Genomic DNA, 12,176 nt, shown 5'->3' with positions numbered 1-12,176 from the left:
ATGAGTAAACAAACGTACGATACAAATACACTCGAACCGACTAGTCCAGGGACAATGTATCGCACGAATAATAGTCCGATGGATTACAATCCCCCCTTATGCAGTCCAAACAAAGATGGCAAACTGTGTGAATGATGATACAATGGATGGATTAAGGGGTGTATTAAGATTCATGTCTGACAAAAACTGTAAATATATATGTATATATATATGTTAGACACGAATCTAACATTAATATATATATATATACATATATGTAATAAACAAAGTAAATAATTAATGTTAGTTAAAAAAAAATTACAGGCGGGAAAAATTTCTGAACAAGTACAACAAGCCCCAAAAAAAGAAATTGCAGTTCAGCCACCGGTAAACCGGTCTAACCCAAATTTTTGTTTTTTTGTTTTTATTTTATTGAAGGGCCCGAACGTCGCGGTAGACGTCGTAGTGGACGTCCGGGGGGGCATTCGGAGGGACTCCCGACCGGATGTCCGGGAGGGATTTTGCCCAGCATTTTCCTGCCTCTCCCCTAGTGGTTAAAACGGTAGCTGCAGTTAATAAACAATCTAACATTGCACATTAATTATGGTCAGTAACGTTGCCCTTAGCTGCTGCACTGCATCACCAAACAAGAAACTTTGTTTGCCAAAAATTAATAGTTGACAGTAACAAATGCACTAACGCATCCATTGTGGATGTAACTAGACTATTAGCGATAGAATTATAACAAAATCCTTCTTTACAGTAATAAGTAGTGGATTAGTAATAGTTAATTTTTTTTTCACAGGTAGGAGTTAGAGGCACCACGTCATAATGTACAAAAACAGTTACTTAATTTATGCACCTATTATTATACTATTAACTTTGGTTATTACACATATTATTAGGGTTGTTGGTGGTTTGTAGTGCACATATTATTACGAAAAAATGTGTATTACAAAAATTGTATAAATTACTGTGTAGAAGAAGACAAGGATTATGAGTTGTACAGTCATACCGTCTACGCAGGCTGAATTGATTCAACAAAATGCTTGCCAACATTTTGGGCATTGCATTGGATGGTGTTGTTCGGCCCGTGGGGGCCATCACAGGTCCCGTTTTGATAATCTGAATCGTTCAATGTGTACAACTCGTCTAGTATTACATGCCTACGAAAAATCACGTTAATTGGATATCGATAACTATCTGATCGGAGTAGTTTTCTCTCAACCGTTCACTATAACACCATCCCTTCTTTTTATACAAAACTGATTTGATCATATAGTTAGCGATATCCGATCAACGTGATTTTTTATAGACATATAGTATTCAACGAGTTCTACACATTGGGCGGTTAAGATTATCAAAACAGGACTTGTGATAAGCTCCCACGGACCAAACAACATTGTCCTGTGTAATTTTGTTGTGCACCCATGTGTAATTTGTACCGTGACAGACCAATCACTGTGTCATACATTATGACTTGTACTTCGCATCAATAAATTTATGTTTTTTTATATTTTTAATTTGTGTATAGTGATAACTTTTTAGATTTTTTAGTAACTTTTTGATTTTCTGTCTTAAAAGACATGCCAAACCAGCCATAAACCATGACAATATTACTTTTAGTCCCATCACTACCAGTCCCCTGACTAATAATTCCCTCAGTAACAATCCCACCCCTTATAGTTACCTGTACTAATATTGCCCTCACGCTACAACATTTATTGTGGGTTCAATGTTCTCTCGCTGCCTGTGTCATGGCTAAAGTGGAGCCTGTCTTGAAGGGGGGCAAGTTCGCAAGTTCGAGTCTGCTAACTTGAATCGGACAACATGACACTATGTTCATCTTTGCAATGGACACTGCATTGCAATGCGGGATAGTTGAACGATTTTGCCGTTATAAAAAATAGACAGGAAATTGTTTGGCAAAAGTGCATATACATGTAACATATGCACAGTTAAAAATTTCATGGGATTTTTTATCTTGAAAAAAGCATTACAAAATTAACAAAAATACAAAACAATAAAAAAAAATGTGAATACATTTTGTTGGGATTGTCGTGCGTTTTCCTTTATTTCTTCAACGGACTTATGGCATGTAAATTACTTCGTACATACATTTAAGTAAGATGTATCTGCAAATGTAAAACCCAAACTACAGTCTTGCTAAAAATATTGAAAAACAGAATAATACAAAAAGCGAGAAACTCAATTTTAAAAATAATTAAACCCAAACACATATACAAGGGTGTCAAACTGGTTACACGTTATTACTACAACATGGGCATTACACCTTGTAATAAACAAAACGACCTCGTTTTCACTTATTCGTCCCCTTTTACCATGTTCAGTATACCCAGCTTTGAGCATTTGTGGGTGTCACGCGGCCGGCGTCCTTGCCTCTACGCTATCACCTTTTCCGTTCGGTACTCCTTTCGGTGCCGTAACCGTACGCCGTAGGCGTCTCGCTACTGACTCCATTGCGGTGCTCCATCGTGACGTTTCAAGCCCAAATTGGAGAGTCTGGATCCCCTCCTTGCAACCCTCCTTGCAACGGCTGATCCAACAGCCATAAAAAAAATAAATAATAAAATAAAGAAATTGAAATTTTCATTTTCCCGATCTACTATACAGGTTATACGGAGTATACACCTCAATCTCACTCTCACTCTCCCACACTCTCACACTCACTCCTCCTCCACGGAACCCAGCCTGACCGGTGACCACTCCCGACGGCGACCCATTCGTAAACCCAACCCACCGCTGTAGCCCTCATTTTCTCTGCTTCGCAAACCATAGCTCCACCGCGACCACCATTGGCTAGAGCAAAGGAATTTGTTGAGGAGAACGTGGGTTTTCAGGCCATAGATGAATCAGGTTCATCCTCGAAACACTGAAAGCAAAAAGTTAGGGACTCCTAGGAATGAAGTGTAGTACAGGAATTGAAGTGCAGAAATATAAAGAATTGTAAAAACTGGAAGGAAAAAAAAGTAAATAAATTGGTTTTTTGATCTTAGTCTAGATTCTTCATTCTGGGACTTTTTCTGCTATTTATACTTTCCAATGATAACCGTCGAAGTGGGCTTTCAACCGTCGAAATGTCCTTCCATGATTGTTGAACATACTCTCTCACAATCAGTCCCACTACGTCACTCTTGCAGTTAGGCTTCCCTTCCGATTTTGAATTTAAACTTTGTGAGTAACCGTTAGGCTACATCACCTTGTATCCCTCGATTGTTCCAGTGCTACGCAGATCCATTATTAGCAATACGGGCTGACATGTGTCTTTGGTTGGCAACTTGTATTAATTCCCTAAATTGCCCCCTTCATGCGACGTGTTGAATTGTGATTGGCTTTTACAAATTATATAGCCACAAATAGATGATTATATTTGTTATTAACAGATATTTTTGGATGATTATTGTGCAATGGATGGTTATTATGTTTTTAATATATAATCGATATGTTTAATATATGAAATATTTTTAGTTTTGAATTTTTGATTTAATGGATTGGTTTAATAATAATATCAAAGTTGTCGCCATATTTGATTTTTGAAAAAATAAAAATTAATTTAACGAAAATAAATATCAAAAAAATTATTTTAAAAAATTATTTCTATTCTGACAAAAGATAAAATTATATAAAAGTGATGTGTTTTTAATTTTTTTTCACCAATTTATTTTTAGTTTCTTAATTTTTTTTCTGTGAAAATAGATTCTGAAAACCAAATCAAATAAAACTTTATAACAAAAAAAGTTCTAACATTATTCATTTTTAAAAATGTCATTATATTTCAAATAATATAAGTTAACTAATACGAAATAATTTATATGACGACTTTGTCCTTCAAATGGAATAATAATATCTTCAATTATCCTTATTTAAAATGAGATTCAAAATTTAGAATAAGTATATTATAATTGAAAGGTTAAATATAAAGCTCAAACTATAACAACGGTTAGCTTAATAAGTATATTAAAGAGAAAAAAGAAGGTTGGACAATTATTAAACCTTCACAATTAAAATATATATATATATATATATGTATTGTTCGAAAACAACGGTCAATGTCAACCGACACTTTCGCAATGTCAACTGAAACTTCGATCCAGAGAGAGGGGGCTCTCTCTAGGTGGTTTCTGACAATGTTCCGGTAGTGTTCTGGCGATATTCAACGATTCATTTTATATTTTTAAGTATAGATTTATATTTATAGAATATAAGTCTACAGTTTTAAAGTGTAAATATGAATTTTTTATGTTCGAAATAGGAATTTTGAGATTTTTCTCTTCTAATTTCAGCATAGATTTTTGAATTTTCACACTTACAATGGTTTCCTCCTCTCTTAAGTCTTTTCTGGCAGCGGCGGTGGCGAAGTTGGGCAATAGCAACGGAGATGACGTCGACAAAAATGGCAGGCTTTTAAGCAGATTTTGCTTTTCAAACAATATCTGTGAGTAGATCGATGATTTTTCTTAGATCGTAACTATTTTTTTGTTGTTTGTTGTTTATTTTGTTGTTTGATTGAGATAACCATTTGAAATCTTGTTTATGTACTGTGCGTGTTTTATTAATATAATATTTTTCATATCTTTAAAAAATAAAAAATAAAAAACTGAAACTTCCATATCATCCAATTTGATGTCCAAGTTGATGTTGGAGGTCTAAAACTTCACTGTAAATGTAGGGAAATTCTAATATAAATACCTTGAAAAAAAGTGCATATTATATGTATTTTTAATTATATTTTTTTTAGTTACAATATTATTGTAATTATGATTTATGAAATTCTTAGTTATACTTCATGTTATCTTTGGTTATAATAATTTTTTTTTTCATTATAATTTAGAAAATATGAAATTATGACATTTTCTTATTTAGTTATAGAATACTTATGGTACACAACTTTTAACAGGGAGGAGGGCACGTTGGGACGAGGAGGGTCACGTGCCCCCCTTCAATTTTAGGAAATTGCACTTTTACCCCTATTTGAAAAATAATTAATTTTTTAAATTCAAAGTATGTCATAATTTTTTATATCTCATCTTCTACTTTTGCTTCTTTTTTTTTTGTTTTTTTTTTTTGACAAAATCTTTGCAAAACCAATAGTGTTAACCTATTAGTCAAAATTCTTGCATTTTTCATTATGAGGTTAGAGGTTCAAATATCTCAATTTGGTTATTGATCGTATTTTCCTTGTTATTTATTTATGATTTTGCTCTCTTATTTTTGAAAATATTTATTTATATTAGTTAAAAAAAAGATTTGAGATATAATTAAAAAGAAGTTAGAGGTTCTAAAAGTTGTGAGGTTCTATTATGACGTTAGAGGTTCTATTTTTTGAGTCATAATTAAAAAAAAAGGTTATAAAATATCATTTGAGATATAACCAAAAATCTTATGACTCATAATTAAAAAATAAAATTTATCATAATTAAAAATACATATGATACATCTTTTTACAAAATTGTTATTTACTTACACATCTGTACAGTGGGAATTTATAATTGGATTGTAATATACCATGAGTCAATGATAGCGTGAAATTATGATTATTTCTTTCTCGGAATTATGACGGAAGATTTGAATTGTGTTATCGTGTGAAGACACAAGAAACTGGTCACGGGATATCAAATGTAAGTATTGTTTCTTACACTTGTAAATTAAAATTTTATAATCAAAAAAGTAAAAATTAAAAATACTTCTTCAAGCATTATATTAGGTAAATTATTATATCACAGGAGATGAGAGGCCATTTAAGATTTAATTTTAATATCATGTTGAAATATTCAGTTTAAAATTAATTGATCATTGAAAAAAATATCCTTGCATTATATCAACTTTTTTATTTTTATTTTTCGAAGGCTTGAAGCAAACAACTCCTCAGAGACTAAAAGAAAACAGAAACTCCTCCATCCAGATGCGAGGCTCAAAACACTGAATAGCCATCCTAGCTAAACCATGGGCCGCCCGATTTCGCTGTCGCATGACAATGACACGCACCAAAGCTATGCAAAGACCTGGACCAACGCCTAATTCGCTGCATTATAATTAACTTGAGTGGAGATTAAACCGAATTAGCGGAGATGGGTGATAGAGAATGGTTTGGGAAGAAATAGATGTTTAAAAAAGGAAAAACGATATATTTATATTATTTTTATAAAAACTTTTTATTACAAGAATAATCATTAGTTTTTTTTTTTTTTTAAAGTGACATTTATCATATCATATTGTATTTTTTAAAATAATTTTCTGACCATTCAGGAGAGAGAGAGAGAGAGAGAGAGAGAGAGAGAAAGAGAGAGGGAAAGAGATGTTGGTTCCACTTGTGCTGTGGTGTGGTGCTCACTTGTCCTATGAAACTTGGGTGGCTCTTTATTGGATTTTGCTTGGTTCCAACAAAATGGAGCTTTTCCGCTGCGTTTAGTTGAGAGATTTAGAAATGAATTTAGAAAGAAAAAAAGAAAATGTGTGTAAAATTAGGTGAAATGTAAGTATATTTTATTCACATTACACTTTTTTTTTTTTTCAAATCCTTTTCAAAATCCCCCAACCACAAACAATATTAAGAGTCTGGTTTTTTATTGGTAAGAGTCTCATCTGAAAGGATTTGGATAGAAAATTTATATCGATGAATCATTAATGAATAAAGAAGGAAGTCGTTATTATCACTTCACTTTATTCTAAATACACTCACTTTATTCCAAACGTTGAATCAGGGATGGACTGAATACGCAGAACCCAGCAAAAACCAACAGGAGACAGAATCAAGCTGCCAGACAAAAAAAAATGTGATAAAGAAGAAGAGAGGACTAGGAGGAAACCCTAGGCTCTGATACCATGTTATAAAAGTAGAGAGAGAAGAGTAAAAGAGAAACTCTATATTGAATTGAATAATGAAAAACAAGAAGCCTGTATATATAGGTTGAGAAGAAACCTAGATAAGTATAAAAAATGAGATAGAGACACATTAGAGATAAGTATGGAAAAGGTGATAACATACATCTACAAGATAGATAAATAAGTATAAAATAATAATATACATCTAACACATACTATACGCGAGATCATATGAGAAGAGTGAGATTGGAAACCAATTATGATTTGTTTCAGTCGAGAGCTGCGAATTGGAGGGACACTTTGAACATCTCCATGCTGATTTCTAATCATCTTGACCCAGAAGAAATTCGCACAGCTAGGTATGCAATTTCATCTGTATGCTCAAATCCTGATTTATCATATCATTGTTGATAAATTTGGAAAAACTTAAGCTATTTACTTATAGTTGAAACTGCTCTGTGATTTTACTGGGTAAGTTGGTTACTATTTGACCTTAGTAAAGTTGTAATTCTTTGGCACTTTAAACAATCATATAGTCGATTGATTGTGCTTAAGTTATCCCCTATAGATGATAATTAGGATATGGCGCATGGTTGCTGATTTAGAACGGGGTCTAGTCCTGGTGTTTGAATCATCAACCAACCAGAGTCACTAGTTATGTGATCAATTACCTAAGTAAAATTTCAAATCAAACCATCTATCTATATCCATGGAATATCCGTTCCACCTGTTCTGTCATTACCTATGTAAAAATTGAAAATCAGAACCACAATTTGAGAAGGCAACTAATACTATATTTATTCTTTATAATTTTGAAGAGCTTCAGCAATTGAGTACATTAAGAAAGTCACTAAGTTGGGAGATACTATGTTTGAGTTATTATCAGAGGCTCTTGGCCTCAAACGTGACCACTTAACAGCCATCGAATTTGGTGGAGGTTGCAGTTTTGTGGGTCACTACTATCCAGCATGCCCTGAGCCAGAGCTAACTTTGGGGGCTGGCAAGCACTCTGATCCTGCATTCCTAACTGTAGTGCTACAAGACCAGCTTGGAGGCCTCCAAGTCATGCATCAAAATCAATGGGTTGATGTTCAACCAATTCATGGAGGTTTGGTTGTTAATATTGGTGATCTTCTCCAGGTTTGTTCCAAGTCATATTGCTGTTATCTGTCACATTTAACAGAATTGCTATGTATCTAAAAAAATACTCAAAAAATTAAATTTTATGGTGGTGTGGGCTATGTAAAGACATTGCTCCCTGTTATTAGGTGGGCATACAGCCAACGTGGAGTTCTAAGAAGATATGATAATTACTCCGATCAAAGAGTGTTCTGAGTATTTTTTCTAGATACGTAGCATTGCTACATTTTTAAACTTTCTAATGTTTTCTTTTGTTTTGATTCAGATAATATCAAATGACAAGTTTAGAAGTGTGGATCATAGAGTGCTTGCCAACAATGTTGGACCGAGAATTTCAGTGGCATTCTTTTTTAGTGGCGTTTTTGCAACTCCAAAGCAGTATGGCCCAATCAAAGAATTGATAACGGAAGAAAATCCTCCTCTGTATAGGAATTTTCTGGTAAGTGAATATATTGGCGAGTTTAATGCTAAGGCACTTGACGAGTCTTTGCTCGACCATTTCAAGCTATGAAGCTATTAAGAACTATACATTTCCACAAAACTATTATATTGTAATAAAGGAACAAAGTTTGTGGGTATCAGGGTCTTTCCAACTGTTTCCTTCAATTTGTAATTTCCAGAACTATTTATATCATCATTATCATTATCTTTTCTTTTGGTACTTTACCAATGGAAGTCCTGCCAACAATGTCTTGCTTGAACCAAATTTGAGGACTGACTAAGGAAAAAACTGGAAGTACCCCTTTTTTTTTTGGGTCTGTGGAACTTTCATAACACCAAAAGTGCTGTAGCAGTGATATAAATCTAGTTACAAAAACTTGATGCAAGCCTTTACATACACTAAATATTCATGCAAGCAACCAAAAAGAAAAAAAAAAAAAAAAAACCATAACTGTTGCAACACAAATCTCAATTGCAGACAAAACGACACTTAAGCGATTTTTTAAAAACTATTTTATTTCTTTCTCAATAGTACTATATTTGGAATTATGTTAATTGTTATTCTGTTACATTGTATTAAATCAGTATATTTACAACTTATCCTTAGGCAAAAAAAATTACAAATATTAACTCAGAAGCAATATTTTTGGTTCTTCCATTTATAGGCCGATTCTAAAATCTTCATATTTGATGACTGGGACTCGTACCCCTCATGTTTTATCAGCCGTCTCTTCTTGACTTTCCGTGGCTGCTTGACAGCCACCAAATCAATATCACCTATCTCACCAAAACTTTTCTCTTCTTAGCCACCAAATCAATAGCATTGCCCTATCTTCTTTCAATTCAGTTGCAGATATTCTAAACTAGTCAACTGCTCTCTCAAAAACATTTCGAGCACGTTGAATGCTGTTGGCTACATATTTTGTAAAAGCCAGTTACAGTTCGACACGTGGCAGAGTAAGGGTAATAAAGGAAGGTTATTCAAGCCTTTAATCCTGATCGTACATGTGGCAATAAATATTGGTCCTCACATGATCTGAGTAACACTAGATCAATAACGGGATGCAAGATGACATATCTTCAACGGTTACTCATATTCAAATTCAAGTGCAAGAGGGAAGCTCAACTGCCAGTAATGGCGTAATGGAGCTACTTGTAAGGAAGCATGATCAGCGATCATGGAGGAGCAGTTCGACGGTTCGAAGTGCAGTTCGAAGGTCATCATTGACGAGTATAAATAGCAGGGCAGCCCCCAGAAAAAAAGGACGGACTCAGATCATACAAATCAGTCATTTACTTCATATATTTTCTTTTCCAGTCTTTTACATTTTCAGTCTTTAAATACCTGTTCTTTAAATACCTGCACTTTAAATACCCGCACTGCACTTCGATTCATAGGAGTAGCTTCAAGTAGATTCAAGTAGATTGCTGTTGTAAACCTCTCTGAGGCTGAGTTCGAAACATTGTAAGTGTTCATTTTTATGAAATACTTCAATCATTCTTCATATTACTGTTATTTCTATTAACTTCTCCTAAGTCAAGCCACCAGTAAAAGTCCTCTTCATTGAGGCTGAAAAGAACTAAAACACAATCGTCTGATAATTGGTTGGCAATTACAATTTCTGTAAGGACTGATTGATCCTTGCTGGCACGCTCACATTCACAAAAATACCCTTCGAAAAGCCAAAAAGCCAACATATATTTTTGGCACGCCCAGTGGGACATAATTAAAAATGGCTAGAAGAAGACGACAAGGAGAAAATGAACGCTTGGAAGAAAGCGTGGAAGGAGAGGTAGAAATACCAAATCCAGAGGATAATGTGGTAACACATCCTGTGGAAACTCCTATATTGTCAGAACCTATGGTCGAACAAACCAGTACTTCTGGACAAGAACCATATGTTCATATTATTGGACAAAACCAAGGAATTGGACCATCCACTGTGCCATTTACTCAACCAACAAATCCATGGGATGGTTTAGTAAATGCCATGGGACAACAATTAATGAACACAATGGAAAGGTGGGCAACATCCTTTTTGGATCGAATGAATAACCACCAACCCACAAACACAAGACACACGGAGGAAGTTGTAAATGTCCCCTAACAAAGATTGGCTAGAGAAAAACAGCCTATGCAAGTTAATGGACATTCTAACGGTCAAACTAGTACCCAAAACTTTGAAAGACCATCACCTCAGTCTTGGTATGAACCCATTTCAAGGCCTATAGCAGGCCAAAATGCCTCAGTACTTAATAATGAAGCCACACAAGTTGGTGGATCTGGCCAAATACAAGAAACTGGCATAAGAATGGTTACAAATCCCATGTTCGAAGCCATACCTGGCACAAGGGGGTACACTAATCCCTTATTCGAATTTACACCCGGGGGGTTGGAGGGTTTTCCTACAAATGGCAGAGACACAACACCTGTTCCAGCACCTTTTGCAGGTCCTTTCGCAGGTCATGCTCAAAGGGGTTACCCATACCCTCAACAGCAACCTACACCGCAAGGACAACCAGCCCCAAATTTACCACCTTATGGACCAAGAGGACCACAAGCACAAGTTTGTCCACCAAATCCTGTGTTTGCCCCTCCAGTAGTGGTTCAGCAGGCACAAAATATGGTCCCTAGAGACCAGATTGCTGATATTGTTAGGGAGATATGTGGACCAATGGCTCGGGGGGTCCAGACTCCTATATACAGAAAACCATACCCAGAATGGGTGGATAGGGTACATGAATACCCAAGGGGATTCAGGATACCAGATTTTACCCTTTTTTATGGGACTGGAAATCAATCAACAATAGAACATATTGCTAGGTTTGCTGCTCAATGCGGTGAATTTACTAACCATGACTATATGAAACTGAGATTATTTCCAAATTCCCTAACGGGAGGAGCATTTGTATGGTACATCAACCTTACACCTGGCTCCATTCAAAATTGGCAACAAATGGAAGAGGCATTTCATGCCCAATTCTTCCAATCAGAGCTAGAAGTATCTATGGCAGATTTGGCTAGATTGAGTCAAAGGCCTGAAGAAAAGGCTACTCAGTTTATTGCCAGATTTAAAAGGGCTCGAAATAAATGTAGAGTCATCCTACCAGAGCCAGAATTCGTCAGATTGGCTCAAAATGGTTTAGAATTCAGGCTTCGAAAGAAGTTTGATTCAACTGAATTCAGAGATTTGGTCGAACTGACCTATAAGGTGTCTCGATATGAAGCATTATTAGAAGAGGAACAAGATCGAAATAATGCATCATATAAGACATATTATAGAGATCCTAATTATGAAATAGATGCAGCAGAGATTGTAGGCAAAGAACCTGTAATCTGTGAAGCATTAATTCATAAGGATACAACTATAGACCAGCAGTTTAAAAAGAAAGACTTTCACAGAAAATACTCTTTCGATTTAACAAAAGCAGATGACATCTTTGATCATTTGCTCGCGGCTAATTTCCTTAAGTTACCTAAAGGAGTAAAACTACCATCTCCAGATGAACTAAAAGGAAAAGTATACTGTAAATGGCATAATTCTTGGTCTCACTCGACTAAAAACTGCATTGTTTTTCGAGACAGGATCCAAGAACAGATTCGAAAAGGAAATTTGAAGTTCTCAGCTAAAACAGAAAAAGCCATGGGAATTGACAGTGATCCCTTTCCAGAAGTTGGAGAGGCAGCAGCCAATGTCATTACATCAGACTTCCAGAACTTGTCCTTGACAGAATTGGAGGAAGTCAATGTGCAGATGCATGTTGCTAATCAA

At 35.0% G+C, this 12,176-nt stretch overlaps 1 protein-coding gene across 1 annotated transcript; it reads left to right on the top strand.

Annotated features, from left to right (window-relative positions):
* Positions 1–7,020: 7,020 nt before the first annotated feature.
* Positions 7,021–8,615, top strand: LOC114293650 (1-aminocyclopropane-1-carboxylate oxidase homolog 1; the record flags this gene model as incomplete). Its single annotated transcript, XM_028237765.2, has 3 exons — positions 7,021–7,181; positions 7,641–7,962; positions 8,228–8,615. Coding segments are annotated over 3 exons (729 nt in total), but the record flags the coding sequence as incomplete, so codon positions are not given.
* Positions 8,616–12,176: the final 3,561 nt, after the last annotated feature.

Source organism: Camellia sinensis, chromosome 6 (assembly GCF_055761805.1).
Source record: "Camellia sinensis isolate YWXY chromosome 6, ASM5576180v1, whole genome shotgun sequence".
NCBI lineage: Eukaryota > Viridiplantae > Streptophyta > Magnoliopsida > Ericales > Theaceae > Camellia > Camellia sinensis.
Note: the sequence above shows the minus strand (reverse complement) of the source record. Positions and strands in the feature narration are given on the sequence as shown.